Raw genomic sequence first — 19,508 nt, 5'->3', positions numbered from 1 at the left:
TCCTTGCCTTAGTACCAAAGGTTTTGCACAGGCCTGACCCTTCATTCCCCCTCCCCACCTGGGCCCACATAGGCACTTACCTGCCCAGGTTCTCGGTCTTGGCCCGGGTCTGGGTGCTGAAGTTGCCATAGCTGATCTGCTTCTCTATCAGGTGTTCCATCCGGTCGTGCATCTCTAAATTCTGCAACATAGGCTTTGGGGTCACAGTGGCCCTTCTCTGGCTTGCCGTGTGTCACAGTTAGCTAGCTCCTTCTGGTCTCTCTACCTCTGTCTCCGCTGCTCTTGCCGCACCCCTACCATGCACCCCACCTCCTTTTTCCCCTCATTCCTGTCACTGCAGATGGCTCTCTTCCTCTAACACCTGTTTCTCAGTAACTGTGCAATCATTCCCAAATCTTCTCTGTACATATTTCCTGTGTGTAGCTTCTTGACGCCAGTTGCGATTTCATGGGTCTCTATCTCTATACTATCCTACTAAGTATTCTTTTTTTTTTTAATGTATTTTTGTCTCTAACTCTATAGACTACAAACTCACTAACGATAACAACCTGTCTCCATTTGTGTCCCCCACTACAAGAATCATTGCACAGTGGATGCAAAATGATCTTCAGGTAGCCAGCGGACAGGAAGGGCTCTGCAGCAAAGCAGAAGTCAGACTAGGAAGACAGCCCATTAGCCAGCTGACCTCATGACCTCAGCCATGAGAAGACTCCAACTATGGAAGGCCTCCTGCTCCTTCAAAGCCCGGCTCCACTGCCAGACCTCTGAAGTCCAGACAGTCAGAGGTTTCCATGGCAGGTGACTTGCACCATAATATTATGTCCCTTGAGGGCAGGGGCTGGTCTTACCACTGCCAGCAAGTCCCTAAAGGTTTTCAAACAATGACCACCAAGCAACCGTCACAGATATGTCTCTCTGCTAAGTAGCAGCTAGACAGGACCAAGACCCCTCCCATCACTGCTCCCTCCCTCAAGAGCCCTGTTTGCAGCTGGAGCTGCCCATACACAGACCTCTGCCTCCAGATAGGCGACCTTCTCCTTGAGCTCCTGGATAGTGGCATCCTTAGACTGGATCACAGCTTTTGAATTCTGGAGCTGCAAAGATGTAGGAGACACTGGAGCTCCTTTTGCAATGACTCTTTACACCAAACTGCACCCCATCCACTGGGGACGCCAGCAGAGATGAAAGGAGGGCTGTGCAACTCTTTTTTTTTAATATTTATTTTTTAGTTATAGTTGGACATAATACCTTTATTTTATTTACTTATTTTTATGTGATGCTGAGGATCGAACCCAGGGCCTCGCACATGCTAGGCGAGCACTCTACCGCTGAGCCCCCGCCCCAGCCCAAGCCACAACCCCAGTCCTGTGCAACTCTTGAGTGACTTGGGAAGTATGAGGGGCGCATCACTCTGATAATCCAAAATACATTAATATATACTCTATTCCATTTGGCTCTGGACAATACAAATTATTTATTCATTTGAGAAATATTTATTAGGAAGGTTGTGGTGTATATCTTAATCCCAGATACTTGGGAGGCTGAGGCAAGAGGATTACAAGTTCAAGGCTAGCCTGGGCAATTGCAAGATCCGTCTCAAAATGAAAAAATTAGGGGGTGGGTCGTGGCTCAGTGATAAAGCACTTGCCTAGCATGTGTGAGACAGTGGGTTCGATTCTCAGCACTGCATATAAATAAATAAAGGTCCACCGACAACTAAAAAATATATTTCATGAAAAAATTAAAAAAGGGGGTGGGGATATAGGCCAGTAGTAGGGTACTTGCCCAGCATGTACAAGGCCCTGGTTCAAACCCCAGTATCGCCCCCCACCCCCCAAAAAAAGGAAAAAAAAATTGAATGTTTAACTGCATGACAATACCCAATACCTGTTCTAGACAGGGAGACAGCAGAACAAAACAGGGGACGCTGACGTGAAGGAAACAGGACCTCCCGACTAGGGGTGTGTGTGTGTCTTAGTACTGGGGACTAAACCCAAGGATGGCTTACCACCGAGCTACATCCCTAGCACCTTTATATTTTTATTTTGAGACAGGGTCTTACTGAGTTTCCCAGGCTGGACTTGAACTTCTAATCCTCCTTCCTCAGCTTCCCAAGTAGCTGGGATTTTAGGTGTGTGCCACCAGCACCCAGCTCAATTCTTAAATTCTTTCAACACAGTTCTACAAACTGGCACATCTGGAGGTCCTACCCTAAAGTTCAGGCACAGTAAGGGACAAAGGCTGATGATCTGCACATAGACAACTGGGTTTATTATGGCTCAATTACTCACTTTCCAGCACTCTTCAGAGGATAAGGGAGAAAGACCTTTTCCTTCCTTTCCCATTGGACAGCAATATCCAAATGGTCAAAACAAGTAGAAGGAAAGTAAATCCCAATAACTCAAACCCTAGTAATTGGTAGATATAAATTTTTTATGAGAAATACATGAATCTGAGCCAAGCTACCCAGGAGAATAAATAAATAAAAGCACAGACTTAGGGAAAACCCAGGGTAGGTTGAGGTCTAGCTCTGCTCACCTGCTCAATCATTTGCCGGACTTTCCGCTGCTGGCTCTTGAGCATGTCGTCCAAGTGGTGGATCTTCTCCCGCAGCCCAGCCACTTCCTTTTCCAGGGTGGCAGTCCTGGGAATAAAGACCAGAAGCCTGAGGCAAGGGGGAAAAGATGCCAGTGACAGAAGAGGAGACTGAACTTGAACTTGGGAGGTTCCCACCAAGTGTGATTCCCTCTGATTTCCCCATCAGTTTGCCCTAAAGGATAGGTGATTAGACACCTTAGAACATCACATTAGAAGCACAATCAGATCATCTACTTCAAATAAGGAAAGTGTAGTTCAGACAGGCTGGAAGGGATAAGTCATTCTGGATAGCTCTAGAGGGTAAAATTAGACCCGACAAGTAGACAGACGTTCCTGGGAGGTGGTTTTTATATTAACATAGGAAAAATTCTCAGTATAGAAGCTGTCACGGAGTGAACTGCCTGACGTGTAATAAGTCCCTCATTACTGGGAAGCTTCACATACGAACTGGGATTTCTTTTTCTTTATGCGTCCTGGGGTTTGACCCAGAGGTGCTTTAACACTGAATTTCACCCCAAGCCCTTCTTATTTTATTTTGAGACAGGCTCTCATTAAGTTGCTGAGGCTGGTCTCAAACTCACAATCCTTCTGCCTCAGCTTCCTGAACCACTGAGATCATAGCTGTATACCATTGTGCCCATCTAGAACTGGAATTTTTATATTCAGTGCCATGCAACTGACAGGAATTTTGTACCAGGAGGGAGATAGGGTTTAAGGATACTTAAAGCCTCTATTCTAAATCTCCTGATTCCTAAACCACTGTTGCTTCCTTTGCATTCTAAGGAAACTGAGCCAAGTTCCCTAATAAGAAATATGTATTTGGTCTTTGTCCCCAGTTCTTCTTTTTATTTTTTATACCTTTATTTTATTTACTTATTTTCATGTGGTGCTGAGGCTTGAACCCAGGGTCTTGCGTGTGTTAGGCAAGCACTCTACTGCTGAGCCATAACCCTAACCCTGGCCCCAGTTCTTGACAGAGAATTCCTAAACTCTTATAATTTCCTAACTAGAGGAATGATAGTAGAGGTGTGTTTTAATGTTTGGTCTTTGTTCCTGAAAAGACCCTTAGGGTCTCCAGGAATGATTAGAGTCTTTTGTAGGCTAATGAGGTCTACACTGACTCTGGGCAGTCAGTCTCCAGTTGAATTAAGTCGTAGGGTACTCAGTTTATGTTGACAGAGAAGTGGAGAATTGCTGGTGTGCAAACCTACACATTTGGAGTTGGAAGTGAGACAAGAAGAGAGACAGTTTTCCTTTAGTCAGGTTTGGATCCCTGAAGAGCTGCTCTTACTAGTTACTCCCAGTTCTGCTTGAAAAAACTGACAAAGCACATGCTGCTAATAGTGGGCAGTACTCAGGGTTGGGTGGGGTACATACCACCTGAGCCATCCCACATCCTTCCTAAACTTCTAATCTCCACCCTCAGCTCTGCAATGCCCTATTTCTCAGTCTCCTTTTATTTAGAAAAACCAGCATTTAGAATGCATGACTATCACCTGTAATCCCATGATTAAACAGGCTCATGCAGGAGAATCGCAAGTTCAAGGCTAGTCTCAATAACAGCAAGACTCTGTCTCAAATAAAAAAAATTTAAAAAAAGAATACTGGGACATAGCTTGTGGAAGAGCACCCCTGGTTCAATCAATCTCCAGGACCAAAAAAAAAAAAAAAAAAAAGATGCATAGCTATTTATTGATTACTATTTCCAAGCCCAGATTTGGGATAATCTAGTCTTTTTTGTTCCTTATTCCTCCCCTCTCTTGGTCTATCTATGAATGCCTCAAACACAAAGAAAGAAGGAGTATTGAATACAGTCATTCCCCAGTATCCAGGAGGATTGGTTCCGGGAATCCCAGGAATACTCAAGTTCCTTAGATCAAATGAGGTATCTACATAACCTCTGCATATTCTTCTGAATACTATAAATCATCTCTATGTCACTTATAATAACATTATGTAGGGGCTGGGGATGTGGCTCAAGTGGTAGCGCGCTCGCCTGGCATGCGTGAGGCCAGGGTTCGATCCTCAGCACCATGTACAAACAAAGATGTTGTGTCTGCTAAAAACTAAAAAATAAACATTAAAATTTAAAAAAATGGCATGAAACTATTAAAAAAAATTATGTAAATGGTAGATAATTGGTTGTTATGCTGTACTGTTTAGGTAACAATGACTAGAAAAAAGTTTGCCCAGTTTTAGTACAGATGCAATTTTTATCCCCCTGAACGTTTTTTTCCTACTTTAGTTTTTTTATTATTTTTTTAGTTGTAGATGAACACAGTACCTTTATTTCATTTGTTTTTATTTTTATGTGGGGCCGAGGATCAAACCCGGTGTCTCAGGCATGCTAGGCAAGCGCTCTGCCACTGAGCCTCAGCCCAGCCCCTCCCCTTGAACATTTCAATCCCCAGTTGGTTGAATCTGCAGATGTGGATACAGAGGGCCAATTATAATTTAAAAGTCATTCTGATATAAAGTCAAATGAGAAAGGAGGCTACAATAAGACACCGACAGTTTCCTTCCAGGAAGGACAAACCTAAGTTGTCCAAAAGAAGAGAAAAGGGAGGCTGGGCTGGGGCTCGAGGTAGCGCACTTGCCTGGCAAGTGTGAGGCACTGGGTTCCATCCTCAGCACCACATAAAAATAAATGAATAAAATAAAGGTCCATCGACAACTAAAAAATTAAAAAAAAATAAGAGGAAGAGAAAAGGCCTCCTTAAGGCTGAGCAGTTCTGACTGTGCCTGTTAACCCTGAACTCCCTCACAAGGCCCTCTAGGTAATGTCTGCTCACGTATAAAATTGTCCATCTTACACAGTGAGATCACACCCACTATGCTGATGTTAAAACTTATTTACTACTTGAGATTTTATTCATTGTCAATGGCATAAATAATTTCCAAATTCCTGAAGATTCGGAAGGCATATTCTTTTCCCTGTAATTTCGTTGCTCTGAAGCTTCTTTTCTCCTCTGATGAGAGGGAATTTGCAAAACCCTCTAACCTTGGAGGTGAAAAAGACCTCAGTCAGTGGAATGAGACAGACATCATTACCCTAATGCATTCCGCTCTCATATGTAACAACAACAACAAAAAGACCTCCGTGACCCCCTCCATGCCACAGTGGACAGGTGGGTCTCAGTTTCTACCTAAACTGCTTCCAGGAACAGAAAATCCTCGTGAAGCTGCCCACCCTGTCTTTCATCAGCATGGCTGAGAGGAAGTTACTGGCCCTCAGATAGCGGTAGTCAGATTCTGCTTTGGGGGTTGGACACCATGGAGTGGTACATCCAGTGGGGTCACCTCTGGAATGAGAGGCTATGACAGCAGGGGCTTTTCCAGCTCTTCCTCGACCTAAGCTATAAAATCGTAACAACTGGGCTGTGGGTACAGCTCAGTGGTAAAACACTTGCCTATCATGCACCAGGCCCTGGGTTCAATCCCCAGCACTGCAAAAACAGACAGATATCTACATAGATAGATATCTAGAGAAAAAGCCTTGCTTCTTAAAAAAATTTTGAAGTTATTGATTGCCCCATGGAAAATGAAATCCCAGCAGACAGCAGCCTTCCAAGTAGCATCTCCCGGGGTGGGGCTCCACCTGAGCAAGCACGCTGTGAGTCAGGGCGGGAAGATCGGACGTCAGCACCAGCTTCCTCCCCAGACCTGGCCACCCTGGGAGCTGCGGGCTCACGGCCCACCCTCCTGTGCACCCCAACTTCATATGGACAACAGCTCTTACTTTTCTTGTTCTGCTTGGCAGTCAGCGTTCTTGCTCTGAAGTTCCTCTAGGGCCACCTCCCCTGCTCTGACTTTGGCCAGTAAGGCCTGACGCTCCTGGTGGGCCAAAGAAACAACACCTAGCATGGCAGATGGCACGGTCTCCGGTCTGGGTAAGCAGGCACCAAGGTTGGGACTCAGCCCCTGCTGGTCCTGGGCCAGCTGCCAGAGAGCAGCAGACCAAGCTGGTTTGATGGGTGCCCTCCCCAGGCAGGGAGAACGCTTCCCACCCTCAGCACACAGACACTTCCCGCCTCACCCAGCCGCCCCGAGGAAGGACCCGGCCCGACACTAGACAAGCCCATCGGCCAGCACTGGTGGCCAGTCTCTGCAGACCAGATCAAGTGACTGCTAAGGAACAGTCTTCAAAAGCCAAAAGGAGCACCTAGCAGATGCCCATCTAGTACGGGGCTCTGTGTGAACCCAGCTAAAGTGTAGATGGGTTCAGCTCGAGTGACGGGAACTGAAGGGAGGTGACGTGGCCCCGCACCACAGGGAAAAAGACCGTCCGATTCCTTAAAGGCCAAAGGGTACTCAAGGGACTGTCAGAGCTGTGAAATGAGCTTTTTTGGAGCTGCTTGGGAAAAGGAGAGCTTAGCGGCCATCTTGGCCGATCCTTGGCCCCTCCAGCCCACAGGCCAGGCCCTGAGGACAAGACCCAGCCATTACCGTCTCCATGCCCAGCAGGCGCCTCTGCAGCTCCCCGATTTCTGCTTCTTTCTGCTCCACTCTGTCCTCCTCTCTCTGAAGGGCCACATTGCTCTGCTCTGCTTCTCGCTGGTACCGGCTGAGTGTGACCTGACACAGGAAGGGCATGTGTTCAGTCGGGGGGAAGCAAACAAATGAAAGCACCAGAAAAGAACCCAGGAACCTGGGCGGGGCGGGGGGCCTGGAGCTGTGGTGGGAGACAGACAGTGATGGGGACTGCACTGCCCCCTCCCAGCCTGCTCAGGACCACCTGGAGGACTTTCAGGGACTGACCCCTCTCTAAGACTCACTAGCACAGTTCACTGAGTGCCACTTAATGTGACTCTTGGCTGGGTGAGTGGTGCAGGGACTTATACTCAGGAGGCCGAGGCAGGAGGATCCCAAATTAAGGCAACTTAGAGAGACCTGTCTCAAAATAAATAAAGCTGGGGATATAGCCCAGTGGTAAAGTGCCCCTGGATTCGATCCCTAGTATTACAAAATAAAATTAAATAAACATAAAAATAGAACAAAACAAAATGGAGAAAATTAAAAAAAAAAAAACTTAAAAAAAAAGGGGGCTGGGGTTGTGGCTCAGTGGTAGAGCACTCGTCTAGTGCGTGCAAGGCCCTAGGTTCGGTCCTCAGCACCACATAAAAATAAATAAATAAAACAAAGGTATTATTTCCAACTACAACTAAAAAATAAATATTAAATAAAAAAAACTTAAAAAAAAAAAAAAAAAGAAAGCTGAGCACAGTGGCCCACACCTGTAATCCCAGCAACTTGAGAGGCTGAGGCAGGAGGGTCACAAGTTTGAGGCCAGCCTCAGCAACTTACCAAAGCCCTAAGCAACTTAATGAGACCCTGTCTCAAAATAAAAACTAAAAAGGGATGGGAATGTGCCTCATGGTAAAGTCGCTAGGTTCAACCCCCAGTACCTAAATAAATAAATAAAGTGACACAAGTGACACTTTTGAGATGGCTGACTTTAACATCCCCACCAATCCTCCAATGCTAGCCACGCTTGCTCCAATGTTGTGGCTTTCCTACTAATTCAAAAGCAAATAATCCACGGAAGGATATGCCCGTGTCCTTCTTTTCTCCCCAACTCTTCCTCTTTTCCCATGGCAAGCAACATTTCAGAGCCTGGGAACTAGGGCCACCACGGCATTTAGAAGAGCTAGTGCCAGTCTGGAAAGGACAGAGCAGGATTTTAGACTGTCAGAATGAGAAGAAAGGTCAGAACTTCCTCACGTTCTCCACCTGCATCTCACCAACTCCTACTGATCTCTGAACTCTCCCTTAGACATCCGTTTGGAAGAAGCCCACAGGACACGCTGCTGTCCACGCACTGAGCAGACTCTGCGCACTCTCCTGTGTGCTCCTGAGAGCCCTGCAGGCTCCGTGCCGGCACAGGCCTGGAGCAGCACAGGTACCCTGCACCTGCAGACGGCTCTGTAGGTTGGGAGTGGAATGATGTTCCATTAATCCCATTCTGTCCTTTTCACAAGTGAAGATCAACGGCCCTATTCAAGATTGCCCAGCTAGGGACCGACAGGAGCGATCCTAAAACCCAGGTACCCACATCCACTCCAACTGAGTCCTCATCATTTGGTAAAGAAGAATGAAGGTGACCTCTAGAAGGCCTAGCCGTACCCTGAGAAAACAGCAGCCAGATTGTCCGGCTCCTCCCAGAGTCCGGCTCAGCGAGGAGAAAGTAGGGCACAGGAAGGTGTGTGAGAGGATGTGTCCACACTACACCCCAGTCCTGTGCACAGCAAGTTCACTGTAAATCTGTCCTCGCAGTGAGAAGCCAGCAGAACAGGAAACCCAGGTTTTTCTGTTGTTTTTTGGTACCAGGGATTGAAACAGGGGCGCTTAGCCACTAAGCCACATCCCCAGCCCTTTTATTTTTCACTTTGAGACAAGGTCTACTAAATTGCTGAGGGCCTCACTAAGTGCCAAGGCTTTGAATTTGTGATCCTCCTGCCTCAGCCTCCCAAGCTACTGGGATTACACGCACACACCACTGCGCACAGCAAGGAAACCCATGTTTAATGGCTGTTTATTTTTATGGTAAGTGTAGACCAAGAGGCCAACTCACTAGGAAAGTTGAGAAAGGCCCTCAAGAAATCCATGTGAGCCTAAAACAGGTTGGCTCCATAGGCAGGCACTTAAACACAAATGCCTTTCATGTCAGTACATAAAAATTACACCCAGTCAGGTACTGGCACAGTGGCACACACCTGGAACCCCAGGAACTCAGGAGGCTGAGGCAGAAGGATCACAAGTTTGAGGCCAGCCTCGGCAATTTAGTGAGACCCTGGCTCAAAAAGAAAACAATAACAAAGGCAAAACGTCCCCAGGGGATTTAGCAGAGTGGCAGAGTGGCCCTGGGTTTATCCCCAGTGCAGCACAAAAAGAGAAAGAAAAAAAGGAAAACGGCACCCAGGGTGGCATATGCCCAGGTAAGTGTTTACAGGGTCTGGTCCCAACCGCAAATCCCCCCACAGAATCATGAAAGTGTCTAAAACATAAAGACTACGGACTTCCTTCTGTATGTGTCCAGTAGCTCCAGCCAGGACTGTGGAATGTTGTGAGTGTTCCAACTTACCCCACAGTGGGACAACCCAGAAGCGCCTCCCATTACAAGTGGGTACCGTGCACCATGGGGCTGAAGAGTAGGCAGTCCCTCCTAGCCAGGCGTGGTGTGTGCATGTCTGTAAGCCTAGCAGCTCAGGAGGCTGAGGCAGGAGGGCCACAAGTCTGAGGCCTGTCATGGACACTGGAGAGACCCGTCTCTAAAAAGTCAGAAGGACTGGGTATGTGACTCCCCTGGTTCAATTCTAGTACTACTAAAAAAAGAAAAGAAAAAACAAGCCTCTTCTAAATCTGAGAGCAGTTGGCAGCAGCTGTCAGGGGCCTTGTGGCTTTAGGCTCAGATTCTGGGGCTTTGCTCAGGAGCAGCAGACCCTGCCTGCGGGTTCAAAACCCACACTGTGTTTCTGGAATTTCCTCAAGTTCATGGTGCTCTCAGTGCAGAGGCTTCGTTCCAAAATCCACAATCTGGTCAGAGCTGCAGCCTCAACCTCTCCTTGCTCCGCTTTGTTTTTCCCAGGAAAGGTAGGTAAAAGCAGGTCACCAAACTGACCATTACAACCAAAGCACTCAGACCGTGGAAGCTGAAACGCCTTCACCACATGGCTGCCTTCATTTTATTGTATTTTCAGCACTGGGGATTGAACCAGGGACTCTGGCATGCTGGGCAAGAGGTGCATCCCAGCCTTGGCTGCGTTGTTCTGAACCACAAACGACTCTTAGCACTACCCTAAACCAAACCACTTACCATAGAAAAAGCTGAAACCAACCAAGAAAGAAAACGTGTGTGTTGAATACATGTACACATGCATTCATAGACACACACTGAGAATTGAACCCAGCATCCCTTGCATGCTAGGCAAATGCTCTGCTACAAGTACATCCTCAGCCCTTTTTACTTTATTTTATTTTGATCCCCTCACCTTAGCCTTCCGAATAGCGAGGATCACAGGTGTGCACCGCTGTGCCAGCTTACCATAGCTTGTATTTCTAAAACCCTTTTAGAATAATAAAGTGTCCTATGTATATACTGCACAATCACACAATCCTCACACAGTCCACATGTGAAGTGTATTTCATGACTCTTTTTGTCAAAAGTTGAAAAAAACTTTTTGTTTTTTGGCTCTTTGACTCTACAGGATGTTAAAATACTTGCTCAAATAAGACTTTAACCTTGAGTCAATTTATCATTCTCAGTACCTGTTTTCCTTATCCTCAACTTTTTAAAAAAAATTTTTCTTAGTTGTAGATGGACACAGTACCCTTATCTATTTGTTTCTTTTTAAAATATTTATCTTTAGTTGTAGTTGACACAATTCCTTTATTTCACTCTTTGTTTTTCTGAGGTGCTGAGGGTCGACCCAGGCCTCACACGTGCTGGCGATGCTCTGCCACTGAGCCTAGCCCTGCCTTCTTTTTTTAATTTATGAAAAGCAGAGTTCAGGCTGGTCTTCCTCTTTCCACCTGGAACGCCCAGGCAGAATCTAGTCCTCACATAACATATTTTGAAATAAAACCACTTTATTTGTAAATGAACAATAGCAGCCAACAGACAGTTCCGTGAAGTAGTTAGAAACCACCCTCTGTGTCTCATTTTGTACTCGAAAGAATTCTCTAAAAAGTGTGGGAGACCTCCCATCCTCCTAACCATAGCAGGGCTCTCACTACTCATGATCCTGGGTTTGCTGTTGCTGTGTGGGGTGAAGCCCAGGTACTCTCCACTGAGCGGCGTCACGGCAGTCCCTGTGTAGTTTTTATTTTGAGACGAGACTAGGCCTCACTAAGTTGCAGAGCTTGTCCTGGAACTTGTGACCCTCCTGCCTCAGCCTCCCGAGTAGCTATGCCAGTGTACCCAGCTGAGATCTGACCTTTGAACTATGGACAATGAACACTGTAAATGTCCAAGAGAAGTAAAAACAGACAGGAAGTGCCCCAGGCCTCAAAGCACCCCCTTTCCAGTTGGTGGCACCAGCCGGAAAAATAATGAAGTCCGTGCCAAGAACGACACTGTCAGGTGCGTCCAGTTGCCTATTCCTTGAGCACCTTTTCCCCCAATCCCAAATCCTACCTCCAAAGCCGCACGGTCTGACTGGTGCTGCCGCTCAGCCTCCTGCAGCTTGGCAAGCAGCTCCTGCACGGTCCTCCTCAAGCTCTCGACATCCTCGTTTACGTAGGTGTCCACCTATGACCAGAGCAGGGAGGGGAAGGTGAAGCCACAGGTCTGAGACGCGGGAAGAGAAGATTCCTCCCTGACACCCACAAAAGAATCATCATCACACAAGGGGAGAGCTGGTGTTCAACAGCCAAGAGTTCTGAGCCATTCACATGAAAACATCCCCCTTCATATCCTAAAGGATTCGCCAGCCTCCCTGGGGGTAGTGGCACATGCACTCAGTGGACTGAGGCAGGGGATGATCTCCAGTTCAAGATCAGCCTCAGCAACTTAGTGAGACCTCATCTCAAAATAAAAAGTAAAAAGACTGGGGATGTTTCTCAATAGTAAAATGCCCCTGGGTTCAATCCCCAATTCCTAATTAATTAAACAGATTTAATTTTTTAAAAAAGGGCTGGGAACGTAGCTCCGGGTACAGTGCCTGCCTAGCCTATGTGAAGCTCTGAGTTCAATCCTCAGTGTCATGAAAAAAGAAAGAAAGAAAGAAAAATAAGGGCCCAAAGGAGCAAGTAGTCAAGCAGCGACTGACAGGGAAGCGGTTTCTGTCCTTCGACCGGGAACCCTACCCTCTGGGTGAAGGTGTTGCTGCTCCCTGTCCTGCAAGACGGGAGACATTTTCTGTCTCAGAGACGCTCAGGGAGCTGGTGGTATCTGAAGCCTGGTGTCTGCGCAGCAGAGATGGGGGCCAGACCCTACATGTCAGCTCAGCCCTAACTACCAGCCCACGTTGGGTGTGTCTGGGAGAGACACTGAGCAGCACCTGGGTGAGACACCTTTTTCTGTGTCTAATCAGATTCTGGGGCTCCTTGGGTGCTTTTGCCATAAACCTGTCCACCCCTGGGTGGTGACCTTTAACATGCTGACCTGGGCTGAGGTCAGCAAAGATGGGCCTTTGGGCTGCTCTCCTTTGTGATGGAGTGAGATAGTTCCTGTCCTTGAGGAAGTTTAATCCAAAGGAGAACATGTCCCTGCTCCAGAGGGCTCTAGTTTGATGGAGGGAAGTAGGACCTACACATAAAGAGAGCACACTCCTACCTGTGAAGAGATCATCAGGCTGGGCGCAGTGGCGCACGCCTGTGATCCCAATGGCTTGGGAGGCTGAGGCAGGAGGATTGCAAGTTCAAAGCCAGCCTCAGCAACAGGGAGGCACCAAACAACTCGGTGAGACCCTGTCTCTAAATAAAATACAAAACAGGGCTGGGGATGTGGTCAGTGGTCGAGGGTCCCCGAGTTCAATCCCCGGTGCCAAAAAATAAAAAAGAGATCATTCAGTTAATTTGTGTATAAAAAATTACTCAACTGGGTGCAGTTGTGCCCACCTCTCATCCTAGCAGCTTGGGAGGCAGAGGCTGAGGCAGGAGGCTCCTGAGTTCAAAGCCAATTTTGGCAATTTAACAATGCCCTAAACAACTCAGCGAGACCTTGTCTCTAAATAAAATATTTTTTAAAAGGGGACTGGAGATGTGGCTCAGTAGTTAAGTGCCCCTGGGCTCAATCTCCGGCACCAATAAATAAATAAATAAATAAATAAATAAATAAATAAATAAATAAATAAAAATTTAAAGATTACCGTGTGCCCTAAAATAGCTGGGTGAGTTGTGGCTAGCAAAGTTGTTTTGTTGTTGCTCCTCTGGTACTAGGGGGTTGAACCTGGCAGCACTTTAACACTGAGCTGCATCCTCAGCCCTATTTATTTTTTGAGCTCACTAAATTTCCCAGGCTGAACTCAAATTTGCAACCCTCCTGCCTCAGCCTCCCCAGTAGCTGGGATCATAAGTGTGTACCACCTGCCCAGCTGCCTCCATTTCTTTATCTGTGAACAAGAAGAAGACTCCTTAGCATACCCTGCTATACAGGCTGCTCAAAAATAGGGAAGCTAATATTCAGTGGGGCTTTGAGCTTCTGAGAATTAAGAAGTTGACAGACATTACCACTGCATTATTACAGTCTTTTGCCAACAATATATGGGCCAAATATAGTGATTCAAAGAAAAATCCAAACTGCAAGTCTAAAGCAAGTGGCTAGAATCACAACCTTTAAAATCTAGACATCAATGAGTTATTTTGTCAATTCCCTAAGCAGCTGGGACATATCCATGATGTATTATTTGAAATAGTGTTCTCATGAGACTGATTAATGCCATGGAAAAACTTTAAGAAAATACTAATTTATCATACAATATAATACAAAGGGGAAAAACCCCTGAGTTATAAACTTTATTTACATGTAGGAGGGAGAGCCAGGCACAGTGGCACATGCATGTAATCCCAGCAATTTGGGAGGCTGAGGCAGGAGGATCCTGAATTTGAGGTCAGCCTCAGCAACTTAGCAAGACCTTGTCTCAAACTAAAAAAATAATAAAGCAGGCTGGGGTTGCAGCTCAGTAGTAGAGTGCCCCGGGTTGAATCCCCAGTGCCCAGAACAAAAAAAAACCCAAAAAACTTTTTACTAACAAACTAGATTTAACACAGTAATATAAAATCTTAAAAAACATATTGGGTTAAAAAAATACAGAAAAAAGAAATAACACAAGTCTATAATATAAACTGAAAACATTTTATAGCCACATTTCAAGTCCTACATTGAATACATTAGCATGAATGGGGGAAGAGAGAAAAAAATTGTAAAACCAGAAGCTGGGGTATAGCTCAGTTGGCAGAGTACTCGTCTCGAAAGCAGAAGGCCCTGGGTTCAATCCCCAGCACCAAAAAAAAAAAAAAGTAAAACCTATGAGAGGCTTTGAGGGGACCCATGATGACAATGTGCCATGACTAACAGGCAGATATGATTCAACTCTGCACTTGAGAGCTCAAAATATCCAATCCAAAAAAATACCCTTGGGGCTAGGGTGTAGCTCTATGGTAGAGCCCATGCATGGCACGCAGGAGACCCTGGGTTCAATTCCCAGCACCTAAGTCAATATCCAACCAAAGAAACAAAAGATAAAGAAATGCTACATATGGGGGGCTGGGGCTGTAGCTCAGTGGCTGAGCACTCGCCTCACATGCGTGAGGCACTGGGTTCGATCCTCAGCACCAGACACAAAAATAAATAAATAAAACAAAGATACCATGTCCATCTACAACTAAAAAAATTTTTTTAAAAAGAAAGAAGTGCTACATATGGTACAATCTCAATATTGTAAATATATATTTTCATTGAAGAAAAGACAAATTTTCACTAAACTACATTTTTCCCCCTCTGGGGAGACTAAAATTCACATTTTTTTCCTTCTTTCAGTTTTCTGTGTTTCTACACTTTCCAACTTTCTACAATAAGGATGTCTTGTGTAATCACAAAACAATATAACAAACATAATTTCTTAAAAAGTATAGCCATGGAAAGAAATATCATGCAATTATTCAAAACAATGAGGTAGATCTATATGTAACTAACACGGGGAAAAGATCATAATGTACTACTTATTTGAACAACAGAAAAACCATGACTGCATCTGCAAAAAGTATGCATGAACAGCACACGTATATTTATGTATATAGGACATGCTTCATATATATATATTACAGTATCCAACTACGAGCGTCTGTGCACAGAAAAATACCCCAGAAGACTGGTCCCCAAGGCTGGCTAGAGTGTAGAATCCCCTGAGGAGCCGGCCTTGATGCCCGGCCACATATCAACACATTTACTTCACAGGGTCTAGGGGGGGACCTCGGCATCATCTGGTTTAAGGCCATTCCAATGACAGCCAAGAACAAGATGCACTGTGCTAGAAGCATCCACCCACTTCGACCTGTCAACAGAGAAGATTTCTAAGCAGCAGGTTGAGGGAAAGAGAATTTCTGCTTTTTTTTCTCTATTTCAGGGGTGCTTTTATTACTGAGTTATATCCCCAGCCCTTTAAAAAAATTTATTTTATTTATTTATTTTTGGGGGTACTGGGGATTGAACTCAGGGGCACTCGACCACTGAGACAATATTTTTTTTTCTTTTTTGTATTTTATTTAGAGAAAAGTGTCACTGAGTTACTTAGTGCCTTGCTAAGGCTGGTTTTTTTTTTAAGAGAGAGACGAGAGAGAGAGACAGAGAGAGAATTTTAATATTTATTTTTTAGTTTTCGGCAGACACAACATCTTTGTTGGTATGTGGTGCTGAGGATCAAACCCGGGCCGCACGCATGCCAGGCGAGCGCGCTACCACTTGAGCCACATCCCCAGCCCAAAGGCTGGTTTTGAACATCCTCCTGTCTCAGCCTCCTGAGCCGCTGGGATTACAGGCATGTGTCACTATGTCCAGCTAAAATTTTTTTTTTTTTTTATTTTGAGACAGGGTCTCACTAAAGTTGCTGAGGCTGGCCTTGAACTTGCAATCCTCCCACCTCAGCTTTCCAAGTTGCTGGGATTACAGGCGTGTACCACTGTGCCTGGCTCTCTACTTCAAATTTTACACCAAACATTACTCTTGTATTTAGACAGAAAGACAGAGACAGAGAAAGGGGGCCAGGGAGCGGCAGTCACATGGTGGGACCCTCTGCAACTGACCTCAGGTGGGCTGCTATACAGGCTCGTGGTATCTTGACTAAAACCATTTGGCTTTTCTAGCACCATCTGTTTGAAGAAAAACAAAACTGTTACTAAAGACAATTTTTTTAGGAGGGGGTCTACTGGGGATTGAACTCAGGGCACTCGACCACTGAGCCACACCCCAGCCCTAGTTTGTATTTCATTTAGAGACAGGTCTCACTGAGTTTGCTTAGCGCCTCGCCATTGCTGAGGCTGGCTTTGAACTCTCCATCCTCCTGCCTCAGCCTCCCGAGCTGCTGGGTTTGCAGGCGTGCACCACCGTGCCCGGTTGTAAAGTCCATTGAAGCAACTTTGAAACATCATATTCCTAAGACCTCAGATCTCAGGAGAAGGAAGGAGGGAAGGAAGTGGAAAGGAAAGAGGGAGAAAGAAGCAGGAAAGAAAAGAGTGATGAGGAGAGAGAGGAAAGGGAAAAGAGGGAAGAAGATAGAAGGAAGGATGAGAGTGAGGAGAGAAGGGAGGAAGGAGGGAGGATGTAAGGAAAGGACTCCCAGTGTCCCCGGAAAAACAAAACCAGAGGTGGGGGGACACGGCCTTGAGAGGACACTCCCACCCCTGGAGAGAAAGAGAGAGACCTCTCAGCTGATTGGAAACATGTGGGCCCTCCTCCCAGGAGGACAAGCAGCTGCTTGCCAGCCTCCAGGGCTGCGGATGAGATCTGGCATGCATCCATCACAGGGAAAGCCACTCCTGCTATAACCCTTTCTGGCCCAGAGCTGGATCGTTCAGCCTAGGGCTGCTGGTTTGTACAGACAAGGGGCTGGGCTTTGGGGCCGGTGTCCACCGAAGTTCTTCTGCCACCTGACAAAGCACCTCCTACCAGGCAAGTGTGAGATCAGGCACTGAAAGTCCTACTTTCAGCCAAATCAAAATAAATGAGGGAATGTCCACCCCACAAACCTAGAGCATGCCTAGGACCAAGAGGAACATTCCTAGCACCAGATTAGACCACTGTTCTTTCAGAGGGACGGGGCAGGGGCAGCTGAAGAAAGACCACCCTGCCCACACCAAAATGCAAATGAAGGAGATACAACTCAGAATCTAAAGAAGGAAGAAAGTCAGGTCAAGAAGACCTAGCTCTGCTCTGCTGAAGATATTGCTATTCTAGAATTTTAGAAAAGTTGAAAAGCAGGGTTCCAGATTACCCATCCCAAGACAGGCTTTCCAGTCTCTTGGGTCTAACATTTACTGACGTCTTTTTTGAATCCCACACCTGGGGCCAGCCTCAGGATAAAGGGACAGGATGGTGAACCTCGAACTTCAAGGACTCTCCCACCCAGGAGAGACAGAGCCACACACAGACAGGCCACAGGTGAGACCAAGATTTTAGTTTACACAGATAGTTATCACTCAAATTCAATAAAATAACCTTATGAGAAGTCTGGATTTATAGGCGACTGCTTTGTAACTTTCTGTATTGCTCTTCAATTGATTACAGAGTCCGTCGATAAAGAGGTTTTGCCAACAACATGATAATTTAACGTACACAAATCCAACTGTACGTGGTGTTTAAGGAGCAGCATGTAGGCTGACAGGTGTGACTGCAGTGCCCACCTGCTGGGCCCCTGCACAGGCTACGCCCTACACCTTCTCCTCCCTGGCTGCGGTGCCGGACTCCACCCATTACCTGCGTCTCCTGTCGATGGAGAGCGTCTTCTGGGTCCCTGTCAAGCTTGCTACTTATGTCCTCCCGGAGCTTCTGCAGGCAGCTTCTGGCCTAGGAGGGGAGGGCGAGGAACCTGAGCTCCAGGGTAGGGAAAGAAAGCAAACTCTGTGCTCCCTCCCCAGCCCACACTGCTGCGAGTCTGGCACGGTTGGAAGCACTGGCTCATGACACTGGAGCCTTGGTCAAGTGGGGTGACAGCTCAGTCCTTCCTACACAGCAACAAAATCAAGGACACCTTGCCTTGGTAATGGTGCATTCTAGCTGGGAAGATGCACGAGAGTATATTTTACGGTGGTGAGTGCCAAAGAGAGACAAGCCAGGGGTGCGTTGGGAAATGTTGGGGAAGGTGCTGAGAATGTTAGACAGAATGCAGGGAGACTGATAGGCACCTGGTACTCCATAAGTATCCATTGATTAATGGACTGGATCCAAAGGGTTAAAAGCAATACGGGGGCTGGGGCTGTCGCTCAGTAGTAGCACACTTGCCTAGCATGTGTGAGGCACTGGGAAGGATCCTCAGCACCACATAAAAATGAATTTAAAAATAAAGGTATTGTGTCCAACTACAACTAAAAAAAAAAGTGACACGGGACACATGGGAGAGTGTGGTGGCACTTCAGTGATATAAAGTGAGAAGGGGAAAAAAACAGTCCCCATACAAAAGAGGAGCCCCCCAAATGTAAGGCTTAGCAAAATGGCATAGGTACTTCCTCAGAGGGAAGGGGTACCCACCTCCTGGATATACTGGACCTCACTCTTCAGCTGGTTAATATTCTTCTCATGGACCATCTTATCTCCAGACCTCCCCTTCAAATACACCTGAAAGAAGAAAGACAATGCTATTTAGTCAAGAAACCTCAAATTAAGCTGGATGCAGTGGCACATGCCTGTATTCCCAGGGACTCAGAAGGCTGAGGCAAGAGGATCGCAAGTTCAAAGCCAGCCTCAGCAATTTAGCAAGGCACTGTCTCAAAATAAAAACTAAAAAGAGTTGGGGATATGGCTAAGTGGTTAGGCAACCCTGGGTTCAATCCCTAGTACCAAAAAAGTAAAGGAAAAAAAAGAAACCTCAAGTTAAATTAATTCCACATAAGAACACATCCTGATATACTGGTAGAAGGAGGATAAATTATTACCACCAATTTATTGGGTAGCAATTTGGTGATTCAAAACAGAAGAGTTGAAAATATGTTTACTTGTGGAACTATTAAAATTACTTCTGGGAATTTATACTAGTGCAAAAAAAAAATCAGTTAAACAACATATAACTATATATGGGTTTTTTTTTAATATGGAAAAGGGACTGGAAGAATGAATAGCCAACTATTCACTATGGCTCCTTCTGTGAAAGAGGGGTGAAAAAGAGGATTTAAATACTTTGCATAGGGCTGGGGATGTGGCTCAAGCGGTAGCGCGCTTGCCTGGCATGCGTGCGGCCCGGGTTCGATCCTCAGCACCACAT

General features: G+C 46.1%; 1 protein-coding gene across 3 annotated transcripts in view; it reads right to left on the bottom strand.

The window, feature by feature from the left end:
* The window catches only part of TUFT1 (tuftelin 1), a 42,727-nt gene that overhangs the window by 2,907 nt on the left and 20,312 nt on the right, over window positions 1-19,508 (bottom strand). For 2 of the 3 annotated variants that reach the window (XM_081308508.1, XM_081308506.1), the window contains 9 exons: window positions 18,779-18,865; window positions 18,008-18,097; window positions 16,339-16,404; window positions 11,732-11,845; window positions 7,045-7,173; window positions 6,338-6,432; window positions 2,539-2,644; window positions 1,011-1,094; window positions 81-181 (listed from right to left, as the gene is read on the bottom strand). In XM_081308508.1, coding sequence (XP_081164634.1) covers window positions 81-181; window positions 1,011-1,094; window positions 2,539-2,644; window positions 6,338-6,432; window positions 7,045-7,173; window positions 11,732-11,845; window positions 16,339-16,404; window positions 18,008-18,097; window positions 18,779-18,865 — 872 coding nt within the window. The remainder of the gene's footprint in view (window positions 1-80; window positions 182-1,010; window positions 1,095-2,538; window positions 2,645-6,337; window positions 6,433-7,044; window positions 7,174-11,731; window positions 11,846-16,338; window positions 16,405-18,007; window positions 18,098-18,778; window positions 18,866-19,508) is intronic. The other variant, XM_081308507.1, reaches the window with a different exon arrangement.

Source organism: Spermophilus citellus (genome assembly GCF_964194105.1).
Source record: "Spermophilus citellus genome assembly, chromosome: 9".
Classification (NCBI taxonomy): domain Eukaryota; kingdom Metazoa; phylum Chordata; class Mammalia; order Rodentia; family Sciuridae; genus Spermophilus; species Spermophilus citellus.
This window is presented reverse-complemented; position numbering and strand designations above follow the sequence as displayed.